The 24,868-nt window shown below is 45.2% G+C and overlaps 1 protein-coding gene across 1 annotated transcript in view; it reads right to left on the minus strand.

Moving 5' to 3' along the window:
• CPLANE1 (ciliogenesis and planar polarity effector complex subunit 1) overlaps positions 1-24,868 on the minus strand; it is a 383,258-nt gene that overhangs the window by 289,096 nt on the left and 69,294 nt on the right. Inside the window, exons 13-16 of the mRNA XM_082255738.1 lie at positions 23,012-23,223; positions 5,903-5,983; positions 4,862-5,017; positions 4,615-4,782 (exon numbers count right to left, since the gene is read on the minus strand). Coding sequence (XP_082111864.1) covers positions 4,615-4,782; positions 4,862-5,017; positions 5,903-5,983; positions 23,012-23,223 — 617 coding nt within the window. The remainder of the gene's footprint in view (positions 1-4,614; positions 4,783-4,861; positions 5,018-5,902; positions 5,984-23,011; positions 23,224-24,868) is intronic.

Here is a 24,868-nt window from a genome sequence, read left to right on the forward strand (position 1 = left end):
GAAGTAAACCCATGTTGTTTTTCATCTTGCAATCCATGGGATTTAAGATGTTCCACAATCCTATCCTTTAATAGGGTTTCCATTAATTTGCCTACTATTGATGTCAGACTCACTGGTCTATAGTTGCTCGATTCCTCCCTACTACCTTTCTTGTGAATGGGCACGACATTTGCCAATTTCCAATCTTCCGGGACGACTCCTGTTACTAATGATTGGTTAAATAGATCTGTTAATGGTTTTGCCAGCTCACCACTAAGCTCTTTTAATAATCTTGGGTGTATCCCATCAGGACCCTGTGACTTATTTGTCTTCACTTTAGACAGCAATCTTAGAATGTCTTCCTCTGTAAAGACACAAGCATCAAATGATTCATTAGTCATCCTTTCAAGTGGAGGTCCTTCTCCTTCTTTTTCTTCTGTAAAAACTGAACAGAAGTATTCATTAAGGCAGTCAGCTAGCCCTTTATTTTCTTCTACATACCTTCCGTCCTTTGTTTTTAATTTAGTTATTCCTTGTTTTAATTTCCTTTTTTCATTTATATATCTGAAGAATGTCTTATCCCCCTTTTTCATAGACTGAGCTAGTTTTTCTTCTGCCTGCGCTTTAGAAGTTCTTATAACTTGCTTGGCCTCTTTCTGCCTAATCTTGTAGATTTCCTTATCTTCATTGCTCTGGGTTTTTTTATAATTACAAAATGCTAGCTTTTTATTTTTAATGATTTGGGCCACTTCTGCTGAGTACCACAGTGGTCTCTTCCTTTTTTTGCTTTTACTGACAAGTCTAATGCAATTTTCTGTTGCCTTCAATAATGCACCTTTTAAGTAGTCCCATTTCTCCTGGACTCCATGTAATCCGTTCCAGTCTGATAAGGACTCATTTATGACTAATTTCATTTTTGAAAAGTCTGTTTTTCTAAAATCTAAAACTTTTGTTTTTGTGTGGTGTGACTCTTTCACAGTTCTTATATTAAACCACACTGACTGGTGATCACTAGATCCCAAGGTTTCGCCTACAATGACATCATATACCGAATCCCCATTTGTGAATACCAGATCCAAAATGGCCTCCCTCCGGGTTGGCTCCTCAACCACTTGTTGCAGAGACAACCCCAGTAGGGAATTTAGAATATCTGTACTACTGGTAGAACTTGCTATTTTGGTTTTCCAGTTTATATCTGGAAGATTGAAATCTCCCATAATGATAACTTCTCCTTTCATTGTCATTTTAGCTATTTCTTCAACTAGTAGATCATCTAGTTCTTTAACTTGACCAGGTGGTCTATATATCACACCTACACGAGTTACTGCATGATTAGCAAACTGCAACGTAACCCAAACTGACTCTATGTTGGCCTCACCAACTTGTATTAGGTTAGATTTAATGCTATCTTTCACATACAGGGCCACTCCTCCTCCTTTCTTGCCTACTCTGTCTCTTCTGTATAAAGAGTACCCTGGTATGGTTATGTCCCAGTCATTTCTTTCATTAAACCATGTCTCCGTAACAGCCACTAAATCTACATTCTCAGATTCCATTATTGACCCAAGTTCATTGATTTTTTTACCTAAACTGCGAGCATTTGTAGACAGGACTCTGAGCTTATCATTTCTTAACCTCTGTGCTTCTGACCTGTTCTGGCATTGTTTCGGGGGGCAATTGGACTCTTGTATTTTCACTCTTTTGCCCCCCCTTCCTAGTTTAAATACTCTTTCGCAAATTCTTGGAGTTGTTCACTAAGTACATTTGTTCCTTTGAGAGAAAGGTGCAAACCATCTTTTTTGTACAGTTCCTTTCTATTCCAAGTAGAGCTATCATGAGAAACAAAGCCAAATCCTTGCTCTTGACACCATTTACTAAGCCATATGTTGAACTCCTTTATGCGCCTCTGCCTATCATTCTGAACATTATGCACAGGCAGAACTTCAGAAAATGAAATGGTGGATGCAAAATGCTGTATGTCATTTCCAAGTGTGATAAAAGATTTTTTCACCTCTGACATTTCATTGCAAGCCAGGTCATTTGTCCCTAGATGGACAAGAACATCCACGTCCCCTTCCTGCTTTGCTTGCTTAACAATATTAATAATACGTCTTCTATCTCGCCTAGCAGTAGCACCAGGGAGACATCTCACAGAACCATTTTCTTTAAGCTCCACACTTCTTATGATTGAATCACCCAGCAACAGCTGCTTCCTTTGAGACTTCACTTTATCTTTTTTGTCCTTGGCTGCAGTCTTGCATACATTAGACATAGGAGTCGATGGTTTCTCACCCTCTGTGCTTGAGTCCATATCCATGTTGTCCTTACATTCTGAGAGTGCTGCAAATGAATTTTGGAGAACCACCGACTGTGGGACTTGTCTTCTATCCACCACTCTAAGTCTTCCAGAACCTACAGTAACCCATCTGCCATTTCTGGGGGTCCTCTGTGGCAGTGGCATTGCAGCAGTCCCAGCTGGAGTTTGTTTAACAGATAATTTAAATATCTCTGATTTCAAAAATGCAATTTCCTGCTGCAGTAAGGAGAATTGCCTACAGATCTGACAGCATCCGAATCTCCAAAGAGTGGAACATGAAATAAATGCACAACAATTCCTGCACTGAACCAAGTCTGCCATTTTAATCAGGAGAAAAAAAAAAAATGTAAATTTAAGTCAAACAAATCTTACCTTTTTTTTTTTTTTAGTTTTCCACCTTCCAGCCTACCTCCTGACTATCTCCTGCAATATCTCTTCAATGTACTTAAAATGGTGTACTTGAATGGTGTACTTGCAGCTAATTGAATTAGGCCAGCTAATTAGTATTTCTCTATTTATACACACTCCTTCACAGCTCCTCCCCCAGCAACAATTCTAACACCTTAATGGGCTAGTCTCATTAGCAAATGCAAATAGCAAACACCTGACCAAATTCCTTTCCCCTTCTCAAGCAATAGCCAGCAAAAAATACAGATGAGTCAGTTGCAAACTCCAAGCCAATCTCTTGCAGTATCTATTCAATCTCTTCAGTTTCCTGCAATATCTCTTCAATGTACTTAAAATGGTGTACTTGAATGGTGTACTTGCAGCTAATTGAATTAGGCCAGCTAATTAGTATTTCTCTATTTATACACACTCCTTCACAGCTCCTCCCCCAGCAACAATTCTAACACCTTAATGGGCTAGTCTCATTAGCAAATGCAAATAGCAAACACCTGACCAAATTCCTTTCCCCTTCTCAAGCAATAGCCAGCAAAAAATACAGATGAGTCAGTTGCAAACTCCAAGCCAATCTCTTGCAGTATCTATTCAATCTCTTCAGTTTCCTGCAATATCTCTTCAATGTACTTAAAATGGTGTACTTGAATGGTGTACTTGCAGCTAAATGTCATTTTTGACACTTTTGGGGGGACCAGTGACATTACTACAGTAATCAGTGCTAAAAATATGCACTGTTACTGTAATAATGACACTGGCAGGGAAGGGGTTAACACTGTGGGTGATCAAGGGGTTAAATGTGTACCTAAAGGTTTTTTTTTTTTCTAACTGTGGGGGTGGGGGGGGGGGGGCGTGGCTTGTGAAATGACCACAGAGACCTGTGTTCCTATATAGAAGGATCACAGGAGCTCTGTGATCATTTCAGGGAGAAGAACGGTCAGCTTTTTTTTCATTTTGAATAAAGCATTGGTTTTAACCCCTGTTTTTACCAATTTCAGAGATTTCCCCTCAATTCCTGTCCCATAGCCAAAGTAAGAGGAAATCCCTCAAAAGGGACAACTTCTGTTGTTATTATTATTATACAGAATTTATATAGTGTCGACAGTTTACGCAGCACTTTACAACATAAGGGCAGCCAGTACAATTACAATAACATTTTAATACTGGAGGAATCAGCTGTATGAATATAGATGAGCTTGTATGAAAGGGTAGCATTAAAAGGATAAGTCCACCCTAAAACTAAAATCCCTGCATCTATAAACCTTCACGATCTAACACTAACCTTTCTTGCCTTGTAAAGAGGAAATCCATATACTTACCTTTTTTTGAAGCCAATCTGACCAGATCTCCAGCAGGGGAAGTTCTGAAGAGGACACGGCGACAAGGGCTGTGAAATGAATGGGAAGTGACGTCACCCATAGACTTACTATGGGGTTTCAATTGTCAGCTGTGTCCTCTGCACCCTCTTACACAGCAAAGCCGCGGGTAAAAGCTCAGTGTGGAATCGGGTCCGATCAGCTTAAAAAAAGGCAAGTATAATGATTTCTTCTTTACAGGGCTAGATAGGTTAGTGTTAGATCGTGGAGGTCTATAAATGCAGGGATTTTAGAGTTAGGGTGGACTTATCCTTTAAGTTCTGATAGCCAGGCCTGAAAAGTATAAAGAAAAAAATCACATCCAGGCGAGTGCGATTAGCTTTCTTGTGGTAAATGAGTTTTGTGTAAGAAAGTTTTCAAAAAAATTGTAAGCTTCGGGGTCTGGGTGTAACCCTAGTATGCATTGTTTGGGGTGTAGAGTCAATAGGGAGCGCATTGTATCATGAAGAACCATACCACTTGTGCCCAAAACCCTTGGATTTTGGGACAGGCCCATAGTACACACATTTTAACAATGCAAAAAGTTCACATATTATGACCCACCTATTATAATATGCAGAGGTGCTAGAACACAGACATTGTGTGGAGGGAAGACATACAACAGCTGGTTAGTGAAATATGCAGCCATGAATCTCCCCATAGATTGGATAACAGCAAGCGCTGCTTCTGGGTGAATCTTCTCCAACAGTCGCTCATCAGGTTCCTCACCATCTACAGAGAAAAAACTGAGAGCTGTCAGGCTTGTGTTCTACAGATACAGTTACTGAAACGGTGCAAGCAGTGATCTTACCATGCTCGGTCTCTGCCAGCAGATCTGATCGAATCAGCAGCACCTTCACCAGCTGGTCACACAGGCCTTGCGCATCGTTTAAATTGTACTGATATAGGTGACAGTAAAGTATTGCCAAGTAATAACGAGTCTGAAGTAACCCAACTCGACTTCCTCCTGCACCACAATACACATTTCAAAGTCACTTCAGCATGGTAAATAACATCAACTAATACGTTTATAAATGCCTGCCCATTCTCTCAAGAACAGTTATAGAGGCATGAACATGTGCTAAAAAATTCTGATTCCGCGTACTATGCAAGGAACATTACACAAATGGCTGACAAAGACTAGTAAGAAGAACAACTTCCAGGTTTTGCTGACTGATTGCGCTGAACTTTACTTACATACACATTTATATATATATATATATATATATATATATATATATATATATATACACACACACACATACATACATACATACATACACACACACACACACACAGTATATATCCTATCTGCTATGCTGCTATGTAGGACAAGAGGAGCTCCAGAAGCAGAACACAGAAAAACAGAGATAGACAGGGTGGGTGGTTAGAAGGGCAGTCCCTCTCACTATAAACTGTCAACAACAAAACCTAAAGAGGGAGCTTCTAACTGATACTAATAACATACAATTAAACTGCTGTGGCTTCTTAGGAAAAATCATTTTCTTTCTTGATAAACACACAGGAAGAGAACAAAAATTAAGACAGGGATAAACAATGAAACCTTAATGGGGTTCTAATCATTCAAAACAATGAATTGAAGTTGGGCTTTAAGAATTGTGGCATTAGACTGGGCCAACTGTTCTGTGTGAAAGTGATGATGGCACTGCTTGTGGAAAGCATGAATGGAAAAAAAGTGGTAGGGCACAAAGACAAAATGGGCAGTTCATTGAGTATGCCCCTACTGGCATCCTTGAAAAGAATTCCGTAGGCAGGTACTAGGTTCACAAAAATAAAGTATCACGTTCAGAAAAAATGTAACATTTTCATGCACAGTGGCCCTAGAATTTACCCTGAAGACTGGCTTCCAGTAATTCTCTCTTCCAGAATTCTACTGACTCCTTATATGACCCAAACAAGAAATGTTCTTCACCTTAAAATAAAAAAAAAAGGAAAAAAGTAATATTCAATTTTATAATGATTTAAACTTTATTTCTCTTTCGTTCATTGACGGACACAAGCTCCTTATCTTTTTGACCATTGGGTTATACTGCCCCCACAGGAGTAGGACACTTGGCAGGAAAAAAAAGCCAGACTATGCCTATGGGGCAGTCCCAAGGGGTATACTCCCACTCTCAGCTATAGGCACTTTTTTCTGCCTAGTCATGAGTAAAGACCTAGTTCCTTACTGGGATTTCTGGTCCTGCAATTTTTTTCCTTTTGTATTGAACTTTTTTCACATCTTTGTTATTTGGTTCCTGTGAGAATCTACAATCAACTGCCAGACTGGGCAACAGAATGGATAATCTAGATCCAGATGGTCCCCCAGTCTGGCCAGCGAGCACGCTCAGGCCTAAGCTCCGCGCTATGTCGGTCGCGACATAGCCCCACTGGACGGGGGCTGGCCTGCGAGTTAAATGTCTCGCGAGGACGCATACGAACTGGCCTCGGCCTGAGTCCCAGCGTACGTCCTGCCCGACAGCCCCCCTATTCCGAAGGAGTGGTGGTCTGTCAGGAGCGGTGCCCACCCTGTTCCTGGTATGGTAAGTAGATGTCCCCCCTCTTCCCCTGGAGGGTTTTGGAGTGGATGTGGGCCCCTCCCTGGGACGATGGGACCCTCGGCAGATCCAAAAAACCAGAGGGGTGGGGGCGGCGACTATCAGAGGACTCAGAGAAAAGAATTTACGGTAACTTCTTACAAAAATTCAATTTTCTCTTACGTCCTCTGACAGTCGCCGCCGATCCATATAAGCTTTCACTATTGGGACGTCCCAAAGCAGTGCAGGTGTGAGGGGTGGGAAGACGCAACCAACTGAAAAGGTAACGAAAAAAACACCCCAAGCAAGAGACAGAAAAAAATAATGTCTCTGCAAACAACCGCCGCACCTCAAAACTTTGCGGCCAAGGGAAGCATCCGAGGATGCCAAAAGATCAATTCTGTAGAATTGTGTGACAGAGTGCACAGACTACCACAGACGGGAATAAAAGACTGAGTGGGTCGTAGAACCACTTCATCCCTATGAAACACCAGATAAAGAGAACAGCAAGACAAAGCCGCCAATGCAGACCTTCTGCGAGCAGACGTGATAGCCACCAGAAAAGCAACTGTCTGGGACAACACAGGCAGAGAAAAAACTCTGATGTTCTCAGAGGGAGGTAGTTGTAACACAGACAACACCAAATTCAGGCCCCGGGGAGGCAAGGGAGCTTTCCTCGGAGGAGCCAGATGCCGCACCCTTATGAGGAAAGTGCGAAGCAAAGAATACAATGCCAAGGAACGTGGAAAAAGACGGCCAAAGCCGACGACTGAACGCTGATCCACTCCTTTCTGCAGTAAGGCCAAAAACTTTCGCCACGAGAAGGAGCGAGGATAGAACGCATGCGATCCACACCAGGCATATACACTTTCCACTATAAACGACAACAAAACAAGGGCACACCGGCCTAGTGCATTATCTCTTAGACAGGTTTATTAAAATAATAGATTAAAAATACTCACAAACGAGTTTCTTGATAAAAAGCACATCAAATAGAATAAAATCCTCAGCAACAAGATCGGGATTGAATCGTCCCCTGAAGCTGTGCAGGCTTACGCGTTTCGAGGCAGCGCCTCTTCCTCAGAGCCTCAAGAAACTCATTTGTGAGTATTTTTAATCTATTATTTTAATAAACCTGTCTAAGAGATAATGCACTAGGCCGGTGCGCCCTTGTTTTGTTGTAGTTTATAGTGTCTTCCGGACCACCCTGGTCCAGCGAGGGGCTGCAAGGCTTAAGTATTATAGTAGTAAGTTGCCGTGTCATCTGTTCTCATTTACAAGCCTACAGTCAGGTTGGACAAGAGGATTGCACCACTCAGAGCGCAGGGAATAGGTGCTGCATCGACAGTAAATTTGCTTGTTTATATACACTTTCCAGGTGCGATGAGAAATCTTCCTCGAGGTAGCTTTACAAGCCTTCAATAATGTAGGGATGACTGCCTGTGGAAGACTCCTACCCCTAAAGACCTGGCTTCCAACAGCCACGCCAGAGGATCGCGAGGTCCGGCCACGAACTTCCCAACCCCATTGTCAAGACGGGGCGTGAACAGATCCATGTCCGGAGTCCCCCACCGGGCACACAGGAGGCGAAACACCTCCGGATGCAGGGACCAGACTCCCTGCTCCAAGGTCAGGCGACTCAGACAGTCCGTCTGCCAATTTTCCACACCCGGAATGGGAACAGCCGAAAGCGCAGGAATGCGCAATTCAGCCCAAGACAGGAGCACGGCCACTTCCTCGGCCGCCGGGGCACTCTTGGTGCCCCCTTAGTGATTGATATAAGCCACAGCCGTGGCGTCGTCCGTCCGTACTGGAACCGGACACCCCTGAAGTTGAGATAACCAATGGAAACAGACAAAGCCTGATCGCGCTGAGCTCCAAGACGTGTAACAGCAAAGAGGCCACCACCGCCGACCACAACCCCCGGGCACAAGGCGTGCCCAGGATTTCTCCCCAGCCTGACAGGCTGGCATCCGTGGTGAACACCATGCACAACAGAGGCCGAAAAGACTGGCCCTGTGACAGGGTCAGCGACCGGAGCCACCACAAAGGATCCGACCGCAGCCGGTGGAACAGAGAAACTACTTGTCCAATGACCGAGGCGTCCTGCCTCACCTGGATGGCTGCGAAAGCCAAAACCATCAGACCCAGAGACCGCACATAGGTTCGCAAGGAGGATGGATCGTCGTCCCTAAGGGATCTGATCTTGTCCCTCAGGAGCCGGGGTTAGCCCACCGGAAGAAAAAACTTGTGACTGAACCGAGTCCAGGTAATGAAGACGACCTGAAAAAGTCAGTGCCGACCAATGAAAATGGACGTCCACCCGAACTCCCGGAGTGTCTGAAACCAGCACGGTCAGAAAACTCGACAAGGATGCACACAAGCTCAACCTAAACAGGAGGTCGGCCAGATAAAAGAGTACGCAATCTCCTTTAAATGCAGTAAGTGCCACACTGGAGCCAAAATCTTGGTGAAAAACCTAGGAGCCGAAGCGAAACCGAAGGGTAGCGCCAGAAAACTGGCCAGCTCCCCTGCCACCGCAAAGCGGAGACATCTCTGAGAACCCTCGTAGATAGGGATGGGTAGACACTCATCCAGCAAGGCGATGGGAGACCAGGAAGTCCCTTGGACCCAATGACACCACAATCGGCTTTGAGGGATTCCATCCAGAACTCCAGCACCCGCAAAAATGGTTCAGACTGCAAGCCCTGAAGTGGACGCACTGTGCCCCCTGTTCTGGGGAACAGGGGTAGAACGGGATGGAAGAAAAAAAACACGAAACCTGTCCAGTGAAGACACGGGCACAAAGACTCCTTGGGCGAGCAGAACATGCACCGCCCCCATGAGACCCCTGAGACGAGCAAGAGCAGCTGGAGAGCCGACAGGAAGAACCTGTCCACGGGGCGAGATCGAAAACTGATCTTGCACCCTGAAAAAGAAGCAACTCGTGAACCCCCCTGTCCTGAATACTGGACAACCAGGGAACCTGAAAGCAACACATATGTCCCCCCACCCCTAAGATTATTGAGGGTGTCCCTGCAGGAAGAGGTGGACCGGGACACCGAGCCAGACTCACCGGCCTTTGTCTCACCCGACAACGTCTTCTTGTGACAACCGGAGGGCTTGAAGCCCTTGTCCTGCGTCCCTAAGGCACGAAAGGACCCACGCTGAGCTATCAAGGAAGGCCCCCGCCTAGCGCGGGAGGACCTACCCCTAGCGACTGGGGGCAACCGAGTACTCTGACCCCCGTAAGCCCCTTAATCAACTCAGCCCAAGTGTTCCCAAAAGGACGACTCACCATCAACTCAGCCCAAGTGTTCCCAAAAGGACGACTCACCAACAAGGAACATCAGACACTGTCTGTCTGGAAGCGTGGTCAGCCGACCAGCTTTTGGGCCAAAAAAAGGCTTCGAATCGCGACCCCGACCGCAGACAACCGAGCGACCAACGAAGCCTCACCCAAGGCCGCGTCACACGTACATACCCGTTAGGAGAACCCAAACCACCAAGTCAAGGGCAGTCGGATAGGTCGAATCTGCCACCAGGGTGCACCGAAGCCCCTTGGCCCAGCCCATGCCATGAGGGCCTGAGAGGCCAGCACTACAGCAAACACAGGTGTAAACAGGAAAGCGCCTCAACACGCCTATCAGCCAGATCTGTGAACTGATATCGAGGTGGATTTAGTCAGCCCAGAGACAGTGTGGTCCACATAAAAGGGACACGGTCCAACGTCTGATCATTGCCTCCTAAAAAGGGATAGCGGTGGGAAAAAGACACTCAGGCACCACCAGCATATGTGTAATGCGATGTCACCGGTCATGCACAAGTTTGCGAATATTCACAGGGCAGGGAAACCTGACCCGACGTCCAGGCACTTCGGAACCCGAAAGCAGCCCTTGTACTTGACCGAGAGGACTCATCGTCAAGATGGAGAGTTTCTGTAATGGCGCTGATGAGGATAGCTTATGGTAGCGCGTCCCCGCGATACCGAGGAGAAAGATTCTTCCCCCCCTCCTCCTCATAAGAAAAGGACATGGACCCCACAGGAGGGACATCATCCATGGCAATCATTCAGGCTCGGAATCCGATGACTGGGAGGGCACAGGCCGTTGTTTTTTTTTTGTTTTTTTTAAAAGAGCACTCCGCAGATCCACCATGGATGTAAAAAAAAGTGCAAGAGCAGCAGAAAACGGAGACCAGGGAAGAGGCTTCAGGAATACCCGAAGCCCCCACCAGGCCTGCGGGGGAATTTTTGGTCTGGGAGTCCAGAAAGCCAAGAAAAAATAAATGTCCTCTAAAATCGGCGGTTCCTGCGGAACCCCACCGCAGCCTGCATTGTTTGAAAGAGCTCCTTCAGAAAAATGCAAAATCCACAAAAAAATAACAATTTTGGCAGAAAAATGCCTGTAACATTAGTAAAAATCCCCCCACAGTTTCATAAACTGTCACAGACTGCTCTGAGGTAAAATGGAAGGAAAGAGGAAGTGACCTCATGCCCTTAGAGGCCTAGCCCAGGAGCCACAATAAAATGGTGTCTAATGAAACTCTATGTAAAAAGGTACCAGCAAGATGGCCGCTTGCCCTTACTAGGCATGTGCCCTTACCTAAAATGGCGCCCGATCGGCAGGGCGCGCTAAAACGGCGCCAAACTAAGCGTACACACGCGGTCTGGCCACCACAGGGGACCCTAGCGAGACCCCACACCGCTATGAAGCCCCTCCCAAAACCCCCTGGTACCACAAGTACCTCACACAGGACCCTCAGCAGGGCCAGGGAGGGAGGGAAATAACACCAAGCCAGCCAGACGGGGGATCCCACAGAGACCACCAGCCCTGCCATCCCCTAGGAGTGGGCCCATAAACCCCCCAATAGTCCCCAGGGACAAGGGGGTATTAGCACTCAAAAGTCCAGGGAATCGGGCACCGCTCTGATACGGGAGACCTCCCACCCTAAGTGGGGGTGCCGTCAGCCAAGGAGGGATGCTGGCAACACGCAGGCGTTCCGGGTTGAGACACCCTCAGCGAAGACGCAGCTCCGCAGGCTCGTCCCCATTCCGAGGGGCACTGTCGTTGCGAGGCCTGGGCGCACCAGTAACCTGCGACGCTCGTTGGCAGGCTGGAGCTCCATAAGGATCTATATTACCCAGTGCGAGGTCGAGCTCTGCAGTCACTTGTAGTCCTCCAGGAAAAACTCCCTGACTAACTAGTGATAGTGAGAGAAATAAAAACCAATTTTCAGAAGAAAAATACATTTGTCAGAAAAAAACAAAGAAAAACTGAGACACTAGGTCCCGGCTAGAAATGCTAGCCTACTCCTAAGCTAGGCAGCATAAAACTGAGGACCAGTGGTGACTGGATCAGGAATAATGGCTGGGGACGGCCCCCTAGAGGTGTGTCTAAGTATAGAAAAGTTTTGTATTAACATTTCTATCTGCCTAGCTTACTCCTGCAGAGGGCGCCATTACCCAATAGTGAAGGCTTATATGGATCGGAGGCGACTGTCAGAGGACATAAGAGAAATCCTTTCTCCCCCTGTACTGCGCGGTTATCACCACGGATGCTAGCCTGTCCGGGTGGGGAGGCGTCCTCGGCACAGATAGTGGTCTGGAAGAGTCCAGACTGCCGTTAAATGTACTGAAACTCAGAGCGATCCGACTTTGTCTGGATCATTGGACATTTCGTCTTCAGGGGTGTCTGGTACAATTTCAATCAGGAAATGCCTCAGCCGTGGTCTATGTCAATCACCAAGGGGGCACAAGAAGTGTCCTGGCGGCTCGGGAAGTAGCCGGCATTCTAAGGTGGGCAGACCAATTCGTTCCAGCCTTTTCAGCTGTACACATTCCAAGGACGGTACAGAGGTTTGTTGCACAGTCTCGGGACTCTCTGGCCGACGCCACAGACTCATTCAAGTGGCTTCGCCGGTCTTGGTGCTACTATCTGATACAGCTGATGCCAATGCTCCTTGGAGACTTCCACTCGGGGAAAGTCTGCTGTTCCAAGGGTCAATCTTCCATCCTGCTTTCCAGTTCCTGGCTTTAACGGCTTGGCTCTTGAAAGCCAGGCGCTGAAGGATAGAGGTTTGTCTGAATCGGTGATTCCTACGCTGTTAAAGGCTAGAAAATTTACCTCTAGGAAGATTGTACTTGGAAGAAGTACATTGCGTTCGGGATCCCCCTTTTCCTCCAAGGGGGTTCGACACTTGGCTCCTCCAGTGCGGTCCCCTTTGCCGCCATGGGACCACAATTTGGTTGTCAGTTCTCCAGAAACCTCCCTTCTAAAATATTCGGGACGTTCCCCTGCTTACATTGTCCCAGAAGGTGGCCCTTTTTTGTGGCTATTACTGCTATGTGCAGGGTGTCGGAAATGACGGCGTTGTCTTGTTGTTCACCTTACCTGGTGGTTCACTGAGATAAGATGGTTCTTCGTCCCTGTCCATCGTTCCTTCCAAAGGTCGTCTCTGATTGCCATTTGAATGAAGACATTGTGTTGCCTTTCCTATGTCCCAGGGCAAAACATCCTAAGGAAATTGCCTTGCATTCCCTGGATGTGGTTTGGGCAATCAGGGTGTACCTAGCAGCTACGGAGTCTTTTAGGAAGTCAGACTCACTATTTGTACTCACGGATGGACCTCAGAAAGGGTTGGCCGCTTCTGCTGCGAACATTTTCAGATGGATCAGACAGACAGTGATTCAGGCCTATTCAGATAGGGATCAGGTGTCTCCTTTCCCTGTTTAGGCACACTCTACTTGGGCACTTACTGCCTCCTGGGCCTTCCGTCATCAGGTGTCAGTGTTGCAGGTTTGCAAGACGGCCAACTGATCGTCTGTGCACAATTTAACAAAGTTGTATAAGGTTGATGTGTTGGCATCTATGGATATTTCTTTTGGCCGCAAGTTTTTGCAGGCTGCTGTTTAGAGGACCTGGTCCTCTTTGAGGGTGTATTGTTTTTTTCAGGTGAGCTCCAGTTGTTTATGGTTGAGCTTTACGTGTCCTGGTTGGCTACGGTTTAGCCTTGGGAATTTTTTTTTTCTTGCTGTTCCCACCCCTCATGTTTGACTCTGTTTTGGGACGTCCCAATGGTCAAGATGATAACGAGCTGTGCCCGTCAATGAATGAAAGAGAAAATGGGATTTTTGACTTACCATAAAATCCATTTCTCTGATGTTCATTGATGGCCACAGCACCCACCCCTCAGTGGAGTTGGCTTTCTTCTGACACTGCTTGTAACAAAACGTGTGAGTGCCTAAAGCTGGGAGTGGGAGTATACCCCTGGAACTGCCCCAATGGTGTAGTCAAGCTTTTTCTTGCCTAGTGTCCTACTCCTGTAGGGGGCAGTATAACCCAATGGTCAAGAAGATAAGGAGCTGTGTCTGTCAATGAACATCAGAGAAATGGATTTTACAGTTAGTCAAAAATCCCATTTTTTAAATCTAAGTAAATCAAATACATATAACTAAACAGTACATAGGTTTTGAGCAGATGAATATACCAAAAAAAGACTCTTAGGCCTTATTTGCACTTGCTTTGCCAGCATTTGACAGGTGGTGTGGAGAAGTGCAACTAATCATGTAAAGTGCTTGCACTACAACCCAATTGCAGATATAGGATGGGCTAGAGCTCTCTTCATTCACCATACCTAACAAGTGATCTCCAATGCGCACATATAAGTCCTCCAATATAAAGGTGAACTCGGCAACCAGGTGAGAATTGATAAAATCAATCTTTATTCAATCCGAAGGAGTACATATTTTTCAAAAAAGAGCCAACCCTTACATTTTTCAGCCCACAAGTGCCTTAATCATAAGTTAATGAAGTCATTAAGGCCCTTGTGGGCTGAAACATGTCAGTGCTGGCTCTACTTTGAAACGCATGTACTCCTTTTAATAAGGATTGATTTTATTAATGCTCCCATAGCTGCTGACTTCACGTTACACTGGGTAAGGAGAAGCTGTTATCGCCTCCTTACTGCCTGTTTTAACCGTTTCAATGTCCTACTACCATGCCACAACCACATGCTCACCTGAGTGCAACATGGGATATTATTCCTGCTTTGCAGCCGCTGCATGCATACACCCCTAGCTGCGGCCTTTCCAGCTAAAAGGAAAGTAGTAAAAACAGTGATCCATAACACCAACTTTCCTTCCTTGACATGCTGATCGATGAATGGATTTGAACACAACTCCAAAGTGAGCACCGTGTCATTGATTCCATTACTTGTCTTATGTTCCCTATGTTCTTACCTTTATTCCTACTTATTACAATAATTTTGTCTTGCATGGAATCATGTATCAATGTATCCAAGCTTCAAGAGTTCCAACATTTTTTTGTAGTTGGATAACCATTCAGCAAGTCATAATGATCATGTCCTAAAAACATCATATCTTACTAATCGTTAAGCTGCCATAGTGACTTGCTGCATTTAAAGGAAGCACAGTTTTCCAGTTCAAAACATGCACATTTGCAATGGGCAAACATGTTTAGGCCTATTAAGGAAGAGGAGCGAACACTGCAGGTGAAGACCTCCCCGCAAACAGGGTTTGTGTTATGGAGGGCAAAAGTTCTGTTGTTATCTCAAGGCACCTTTCGATCCCTTGTAGGCAAAGAAATCAAACCATTCAAGCACTTCCTGTGCAAAATGATAATAGAGTAAGGATGCATTCTATAAGGAAAAACAACATAGATGATTACCCACAGGCCTTAAGCAGTCTATATAAGGCTGCTATGTCCCTAATTTCAAACATGAGCATTTCCTAGTTAACTAAATACATGGTGCAGGTTCAATTTCCTTTAGAACCATGACCATTGTAGACGTATTGCCCATACCATTACTGGCCTCAGCCCACTGGGGGTACACTTTCACTTCAGCAGACTGTAGACTAATGTGCTTTCTCTAGGCACCAGCATTGTTTTAAATAAAAACTGACCATTCATAATGAATTACATAACAATAAATATAACTTCTCAATTAATCAACTAGTTTAACCAACAAGGAACACACTTTATGCACTTTAGCACTTGAAGCCACAACAGCATATATTATTAATCAATCCGCTTTCCTCCTACACACCAAAGAAATGCTGGTAGGTTAATTGGCCCCTGTCGAAACTGGCCATAATATGTGTATGTATGAATGTGAATTGGGGACCTTAGATTGTAAGCCCCTTGAGGGCAGGGACTGATGTGAATGTAAAATATATGTTAAGTGCTGCATAAATTAATGGCGCTATGCAAGTACCTGCAATAAAAAAATAAAATTACAGTAAAAGAGGGAAAACAAAAACTGGATTTTTGACTTACCGTAAAATCAGAAGAAAATAACCCCAACCTAACTCATATATAGAGGGGTGGGTGCTGCATCTGTCAATGAGCTTCAGAGAAAAGGATTTTACGGTAAATCAAAAATCCAGTTCTTTCTAAAATTAATTGACAGACGCAGCTCTACATTCTTAACCATTGGGACGTTCAAAAGTAGTATTAACATGAGTTAACATGAGGGGTGGGAAAACAACACAGAAAAGAACGTGATTCCCACAAGCTAAACTTAGTCAACTAGGTAATGTGGAGCTCAGCCAGGAACAACTGGAGCTCACCTAGAAACAACATACACCCTCAAAGAGGATAAATTCTCTTTTAAACAGCAGCCTGCAAAACCTTGCGGCCAAAAGAAGCATCCGAAGATGCCAAAATATCTACCTTGTATAATTTTGTGAATGTGTGCACAGACGACCAAGTTGCCACCTTGCAAACTTGTATCACTGATGACTGATGGCGAAAAGCCCAAGAGGCACTCAGCACCCTAGTATAATGTACCTTTACAGGGAAAGGTGGAACCTGACCCTTAATCGAATAAGCCTGTACCACCGTCTGCCTTATCCGTCTGGATATGATCGCAGCAGACACAGCCAATCCTTTCCGAGGTCCATCCGCGTGGACAAAAGCGAGTCTGATTTTCCGAAGGACTCAGTAGCTGCCAGGTAAATCCCGATTACCCTAACCACATCTAAGGAATGCAAAGAAAATTCCTTAGGATGCTTGGGCTTAGGACATGAGGGCAGCACAAAGTCTTCATTTAAATGGAAATCCGAGACCACCTTAGGAAGAAAATGACTGATTAGGTCAAAATACCACCTTGTCTCTGTGGACCACCAGATAAGGTGAGCGGCAGGATAGCGCCACCAACTCCAACACTCTGCGCTATAATAGCCACTAAAAAGGCTACCTTCTATGACAGTGTAAGCAGAGGAATCTCCCTAATGTTTTCAAAAGGAGGTTTCTGAAGAACTGACAGTACCAGGTTATGATCCCACAGAGATAACGGGGACCGTATCAGGGGAGCCATATGGCAAACACCCTGAACAAAAGTGCAAATCAAAGAATACGTGGCTAAAGCGCGTTGGAAAAAACACAGCTAGAACTGACACCTGGCCCTTGATAGAACCCAAGGCCAATTGCTGCCCAATCCCTCTTTGGAGGAAAGTCAATATCCGGGAAACTGAAAATAAGCACAGATGAACCTTAATGGATTCACACCATGCACTGTACAATTTCCATGTATGATGATAAATCTTCCCAGAGGTAGATTTCTGGCCTTTAACAGTCCGGGAATTACAGAGTCAGAAAGACCCCTTTCCTTCAATACCTGGTTTTCAACAGTCACACCGTTAAGGCCAGCGACTGTAAAGCAGGATGGAAGATCGGTCCTTGAGACAGCAGATACTCCCTGAGAGGAAGTCTCCAAGGAACATTAGTGACCAATCTACCCAGATCGGCGTACCAAGACCGGCGAGGCTAGTCTGTAGACACCAGAATTACTGGAGTCCCTTTCCCCTCTATCCTGCGCAAAAGCCTCGGCAGTATTTTTTGGTGGGGGAAATGCATAGATCAGCCGATACTGTCCCCAAGGAGTCACTAGTATGTCTGTGGTGTCGGCCAGAGGATCCGGAGAACAGGCTACAAACCCTTGATGATTGACTTAAGTCACGGCAGTGGCACTGACTGATTGAATCCAAACCGGACACCCTTGAAGGTGATTTGTCCAGTGATTCAAGCAAAGCTTTATTCCTCCAAGTTCCCGAATATTGATAGGTAGTCTGGACTCCTTTAGAGTCCAGGTTCCATGGACATACATCTTTCCAAGTACTCCCCCACCCCCCCCCCCCCCCCGAACAGGCTGGCATCCGTGGTAACCACAGTCCAATACAGGGGAAGGAATAACTTGCCCTGACGAAGAGCTAGGGAGCGAGGCACCACAGCAGAACACTTCTCGTGTTTTTTTGGCTCAGCAGGATCAGATTGCCCAAAGATGAAGAACCAACTAAGCGATCCCCTGTAAAGGGCAGGTCTGACAGAGCCTTTTTGTGAGCCTGGTCCACAGACCAGCTTTTTAGCCACACCATGCGTCTCATTGTTACCCTACAAACACAAAAAAGGTTTTGGGACTTTATATGAGGCATCGCCTGACTAAGGCTATATGCCTCCATTCCTGATCATGAAGAGAAAGAAGGGGAGGGAATATACCGGTAGATTAAAAAAGGTACATAGGGCAATCGGCATAATGTGTAGCATATGGTAAAACAAATGATATAAGGACGAGTCCACAACATAGTAACATAGTACAAAAGGCCGATTGCCTAGCATCCCTAACACTAGGGGAATAAAAAGAAAAAGGGGGGAGGGGAATCATTGGGATTTTGTGTGAAGTGCGTACAGACGATTGGGGTGTATAATGGTAGAATGACTGTGTAATTTTGTACAGGTGGGTCCACAACAGAATGCCAAAGAAAAATAATTTAATGATATATGTCATCATCAATACAAATATCCAAAATGGCATGAGTACATACATGTGGTAATAGGTACAATGATACAATTAAAACATCATAAATATCAGATCGTGAAGAGCTGACAAGGCGTAAATTGGGATGGAGCAATGGCTACAATTAGCATATAAAAAATCATATAGTAGATTAAAAGATGCATTATAGGCAAGCTCTACATGTTTCATGGAATGAGTTCCACTTCTTCAGGAGCGGATGCATCCTATGTCACTGTAAAAGAGAAAAAAATCCCCCTTACAGTCAACAATGCAGTAAACATGGTAAAATATGTAGAAAAATATGCTATATACAAAAGGTAAGGGAAGGATATATCATCCCACTTTAAGCTATCTCCACCCAATATACTCACAGCTTAGCGATAGAGTCAGCATAAAATATTATGGGCAACAGTCCAACAGGGTAGACGTCTAACCGGGAGCTGTGGGAGCCCGATCCGCGGCCACCAGGGAACAATGAGAGGACCTCAAAGAGGAAACACAAGTATCCCTGGTGTAGTGGGCAGTGAGTGGTGTCATGGATAGCAATCTCCAGGAAATTCTATACTCAAATAGTATATGTAGAAATGAATATGAGTGAATTGATTGATGCTTCAATGACATACATTCCATGAAACGCGTAGAGCTTGCCTATGATGCATCTTTTAATCTACTATATGATTTTTTTATATGCTAATTGTAGCCATTGCTCCATCCCAGTTTACGCCTTGGCAGCTCTTCACGATCTGATATTTATGATGTTTTAATTGTATCATTGTACCTATTACCACATGTATGTACTCATGCCATTTTGGATATTTGTATTGATGATGACATATATCATTAAATTGTTTTTCTTTCGCATTTTGTTGTGGACCCACCTGTACAAAAATTACACAGTCATTCTACCATTATACACCCCAATCGTCTGTACGCACTTCACACAAAGTCCCAATGATTTCCCCCACCCCTTTTTCTTTTTATTCCCCTAGTGTTAGGGATGGTAGGCAATCGGCCTTTTGTACTATGTTACTATGTTGTGGACTCGTCCTTATATCATTTGTTTTACCATATGCTACACATTAAGCCGATTGCCCCATGTACCTTTTAATCTATATTCCCTCCCCTTCTTTCTCTTCATTGTTACCCTAGCCGCAAGGGGGGCCACATCTAGAGACGCATCACATATAAAGTCAAGGGGAAGCTGTCTCACTTCCAAACCACTCTTCAAAAGCTTTGCCCATTCCGTAATGATCTGGGACACCAGAGCGATTGTAAAGTCCGGTCTAAGTATTGAGCTCACTATCACATGTAAGTGGCGGGACAGAGTCTCATCCTTCTATCAACAAGGTCTTTAAAGACCGGAGACTCCTCCACCGGAATCACAGTTGATTTGTTCAGTCTGGAGACTGGGTGGTCCACCTTTGGTGGAGCGGTCCATTTCTTTGACCACAGGTGTCACAAGAGGATATTCTCTCGTGAAACGCTTCGGCACCACGAACGTGTTTAACCTCTTCCCGCCCGCCATATAGCAGAATGACGGCCGCAAAGTGGTTAAGTTATCCTGACTGGGCGTCATATGACGTCCAGCAGGAAAAGGCACTCTTGAGGGCGTGCAGAGCGAGGATCGGTGGTGCGGTGTGTCACTCTGACGCACCGCATCTCCGATCCCAGTAAAGAGCATATGACAAAGGCTCTTTACCATATGATCAGCTGTGACCAATCACAGCTGGTCACATCATAACCGAGAAGTGCTCCATTCACGAGTAGAGGAGAGCCGATTGGTGGCTCTCCTGACAGGGGGGGGGGTTCTGCGCTGATAATCAACGCAATGATTATCTGTGTAGACTCATCAGGGATGCTCACTAGATCCCACCAGGGATGCCAACCCGTGGCCACCAGGGATGAAAATCATTGCTCCTTAAAGATGTCAATCAGTGCCTATTGGGGTTCCAATCAGTGCCCATTAGTAATGCCTGTCAGTGCCTCCTCATCAGTGCTGCCTATTAGTGCCATCTATCAGTGCCGCCCCTCAGTTCCCATCAGTGTCAACAGTGCCCATCAATGTTGCATATCGGTGCCACCTATCAGTGCCACCTATCAGTCCTGTATAACAGTGTTACATATTAGTGCCTCATCATCAGTGCCATCTCATCAGTGCCCCTCGGTGCAGCTTCATCAGTGCTCGTCAGTGCAGGAGAAAGCTTACTCATTTACAAAATTTTTAATGTAAACAAAAGAAAAAGTTTTTTTTATTTGTTTAGCAAAAAAGAAAAAACCCAGAGGTGATCAAATACCATCAAAAGAAAGCTCTATTTGTAGGGAAAAAAATGTTGTTTGGGTACAGCATTGCATGGCCACGCAATTATCATTCATAATGTGACAGCGCTAAAAGCTGAAAATTGGCCTGGGCAGGAAGGGGGTGAAAGTGCCCTGTATTGAAGCCCCCACTGTTCAGTGACAATTCCATCAAAAAATTCAGGACAAGGGAAAACCTTGACCGACTCTGGGTTTTGCAGGTGCCAAAAAAACACCTGCATCCCTGACGCTGTAGAATCATCATCATCTGGCGTTTATTCAAGTTTCCCGCACCGGCACAAAGTCTCCACCAGCGCTTTTTCCCGCGCGGCTGCAGATGAGGATCATCATCCTCGTCATCTGAATCAGAATGCAATGATTCAGACTCTTCAGGGTAACTTACGTTCCTGGCGGCCATATCAACCTCAGAATCTGAAGATACAGATGAGGCAAATGAGGGCAGTGGGCGCTTTTTACTAGTCCTCTTTTTTAGGACCATAACAACTTTTGACACAAGGGTTTTCAGAAACCGCCATTTGGCAGACAAGGGTTGCGACCCAGAGGTCCCCACAACACCAAAGAGAGGATTAGTAGGTGATACTTGCTCCTGGGACTTCATGTTAACCCGGGGACAGCGCAGTGTCACTTTAAAAACACAGCAAAAAACGGCCCCACACCGCTGCACCAGCGGTGCTACAAGTCCCAGTACACTAAGCTGCAATATAGCAGAGTGAGGGAGTGACCTACAGCGACCCCAATAGACTCACCACCACCCTATATTAGGGAGAGCAGAGCCGGTCTGAAGTGTACAGAAAACAATCCTCACAGAAGAAGTACCTGGGTCAGCACCAGAGGTAAAGCCTTGCCACTCACTGCTGTACAGCGTTCTCTTGCTCAGAGAAAATGGCCGCACAATGCATTTCAATCAGGAGATCACAACAAAATGGCAGCCCAATGCATTTCAATGGGAAACTACTAAAAAATGGCTGCCGAGCCTTGTACAGCTGATCTACAAGAAAATGGAGGCGTCTCGGCACGCCATTCGGTCTACAGAATCCCCCGATGAATCAGACATAGGGGGGCCCTGGCAGGAACTCCCAACAGGATTAACCCCCCTCCAGCCGATCGCGCGATTAGCGGCTTCTGCAAGCGCATCCCCCAGGCTCCCCGTCGCCTGCTACAGCCCCTGCACCGCCGTACCCAACTACAGTAGGGACCCCTTATGTAATAGTGGGGAGAATAGCCTGCGGGGGTAACCTTGGATGGTCGATGGGGGATGGTCCCTAAGGAACCCACATACAGGGGGGGGGGGGGATGTGGGTAACCCGAGGCTCCGACCTTCCCAGGAAGGGACTCACATCCACCCCGAGACCGCAAGAGATATTGGGGGACACTACTCACCATACCATGGATATTCGGGTGGGCGCCACTCCGGACAGACCACCTCGCCACCCGGGGGGTGGGGGAGGTGCTGACGGCCAAGGGATGCACTGCGACTAAAGCCAAACTAGTTTGTGTGCGTCCCGGCGAGGTGTTTCACCCCCGAGATGTTTTCAGCCCCCGTCCAGTGGGGCTATGTTGTGGCGAGGTCTAGCGCAGAGCTGTGACCTGCACACGAGGATCTAGAATATCCAGTCCAACGACCAGTCCGGCTGTTGATTGTAGTTCTCTCAGTAACATAACTAGCTAACAAAAAAAACTAGACAAAGGGTTCCTTTTTTAGATAAAAAAAAAAATGCTAGGACCGAAATCCCAGCAGGGAACTAGGTCCTTACTCCTGACTAGGCAGAAAAAAAACTGAATGCCTATAGCAGAGTGAGTGGGTGTATACCCCAAGGGACTGCCCCATAGGCGTGGTAAAGATTTTTCCTGCCTTGTGTCCGACTCCTGTAGGGGGCAGCATAACCTAATGGTTAAAAAAGAATATGGAGCTGCTTCTGTCAATGAACGAAAGAGAAAAACATATTGTACAACCCCCGTATTTACATGTTTAGAACAAGATACAATCACTATTCCTGACAAATTCAAAGCATCAGACTCTGTTCACTGTACAGACTTGTTGGACATCCCATTCCAAAATCTTAAGCATTAATAGGGAGCTGCCACATCCTTCTGAGTCTATAGTAGCTCCCGATCTTCTAGGAAAGCTTTCCATGATGTTTTAGAGGCTAGTGTGAAAATAGCTTAAGCCATAAGGTAGGCGTGATAGGTATCCACAAAGCTTTGGCAAATATTTTGTCTGACTATAGCAAACAAGTAAAGAGAAAAAACAATGACATTCACAAACACATATAATAAGAGAAACACTGCTTTACCAGTTACAGGGAGAAGACACAAGCTCTGGTTTAGATGTTGGTTTGCAGATTGCAGCTCAGCTTGTATGTGACACAACAGTGACACAATTGCCTTTTCCTCACTTTGAACTCTAGGTGACAATTGCATGGACTGATTCAAAGATATCTGTTTTCTCAAACGTGTCTGGTACCAAAGGGTCTGATTATACAAAAGTCTCCACTGCACAGCCAGTCTGAAAAGAACAATAACCAAAAAGTTCACATTAAAAGCTGTAGTTAAAAGAAAAGTATGGGTTTTTTTTTTTGCAGGATCATACCTATCTAAGTAGATGTTGCATTTGTCCCCCGCCGGCTCCAAGACTGAGAACCGAGTGATCAAACACTGCCAAGCTCTCTGTTCTCAGGGCTCTCTGAACAGAAAGCTAGTGACTGTCAGTCACCGCTGCCTGCTCTGCCCCCCCCTTTCCCTCGCTCACTGGAGCGCTGGGCTGTGGAGAGGGGCAAGAGCAGCTGGTTTAAGGTCTTAGCTGCTTGCTGAGAGGCTGTTCCAGGCATGTGAGCGATCTTGCTCGAGCCTGGATCGGTTCTGTGACGTCAGCAGACTTCAGCCCAAATCCCGCCCCCCCCCCCCCACCCCTCGCTAGCTGTCAAATTTTTAAAAAATGTGGTCGAGCAGGGCTTCGCCCATTTGGCCATGTCACGCATTCACAGTTTCCTGTGAATGGAAAACAACAGGATCCAGCAGCCTTTGCGTTTGTCAGCTTGTAGTTTTGTTGTGGAGCGCCGTGGTAGTTCATTCTTTCTTCCTGTCAGATTGTATCGACAGGATGACCTACATGGCACCAGTGATCTACTGATCACTGGTGCAATGCTTTACAGGCTCCAAAAAATAAATAAAAATGTCCTTTTTTCTTTTTTTTTACCTGGAAAAAAAAGTGCATTTATGATTTGTTTCTAAAAATTGTACTTTAAGATATACATATCTTGAAAAAAAAAAAAAATATATAAAAAGTTTTTTTTTTTAATTCTGTCAAAATGCACAGTTCTTAAACTTCAAGCAGAATACACCACTTAATCTCCTGTTATTTAAAAGGGAAATAAAATTTTAATCATTTGATGTTTAAAAGTAAAAATGGCTAGATATTTTGAAATGTGAAATATTGCATATTAAAATTTCTTATGTACTATTTCTAGGCAGCAATGAGCGCTTTAGGTTTGTTTGCACAAGGGCCAACCTTAACTTTTGTACTGAAAATTGTTTGTATATCTGAAGCAGGTTGAATAAAAAAAAAAAAAACTGTCAAATCACCCGCTGAGACATTGGAGTTGATTTACTAAAAGGTAAATAGACTGTGCACTTGCTCCAGAGCTTAGTAAATGAGGTAAAGCTTCACTTTGCAAGGAATATTCAATCACATGCAAGAAAAATAAAAAACAGCATTTTTTGCTTGCACATGATTGGATGATAGAAAATCAGCAGAGTTTCCCCTCATTTCAGAGCTTCCCCTCAGATCTAGAGCAACTGCACTTGCGGTGTACAGTATATTTGTCTTTAGTATATCAACCTCATTATATTTTCACCAGAATACACAGATCAGCGCTTGAAACCATTGACTTCAAGCACTGATCGAATGCTAGTTTTCCAGCTGGACAATTTGACAGAAGCTAATTGACAGAGCAGCTTCTGTAAAACAGACAGCTGTACACGTAGACTGAAAGTCATCCGGTTCCTGCTGAAACGACCGATTTTTGGCCCGTTTTTACCAGAGCTTAAGTCACACAGCTAAATAAACTTGAACAGTGACTAATCCCACCAACATCCCTTTTCTTTCTATGAATGGATCTGTACTTGTACGGAAATTGTATAAATCTAGAAGC

This window comes from Pelophylax lessonae, assembly GCF_965119305.1.
Source record: "Pelophylax lessonae genome assembly, chromosome: 1".
Lineage (NCBI taxonomy): Eukaryota > Metazoa > Chordata > Amphibia > Anura > Ranidae > Pelophylax > Pelophylax lessonae.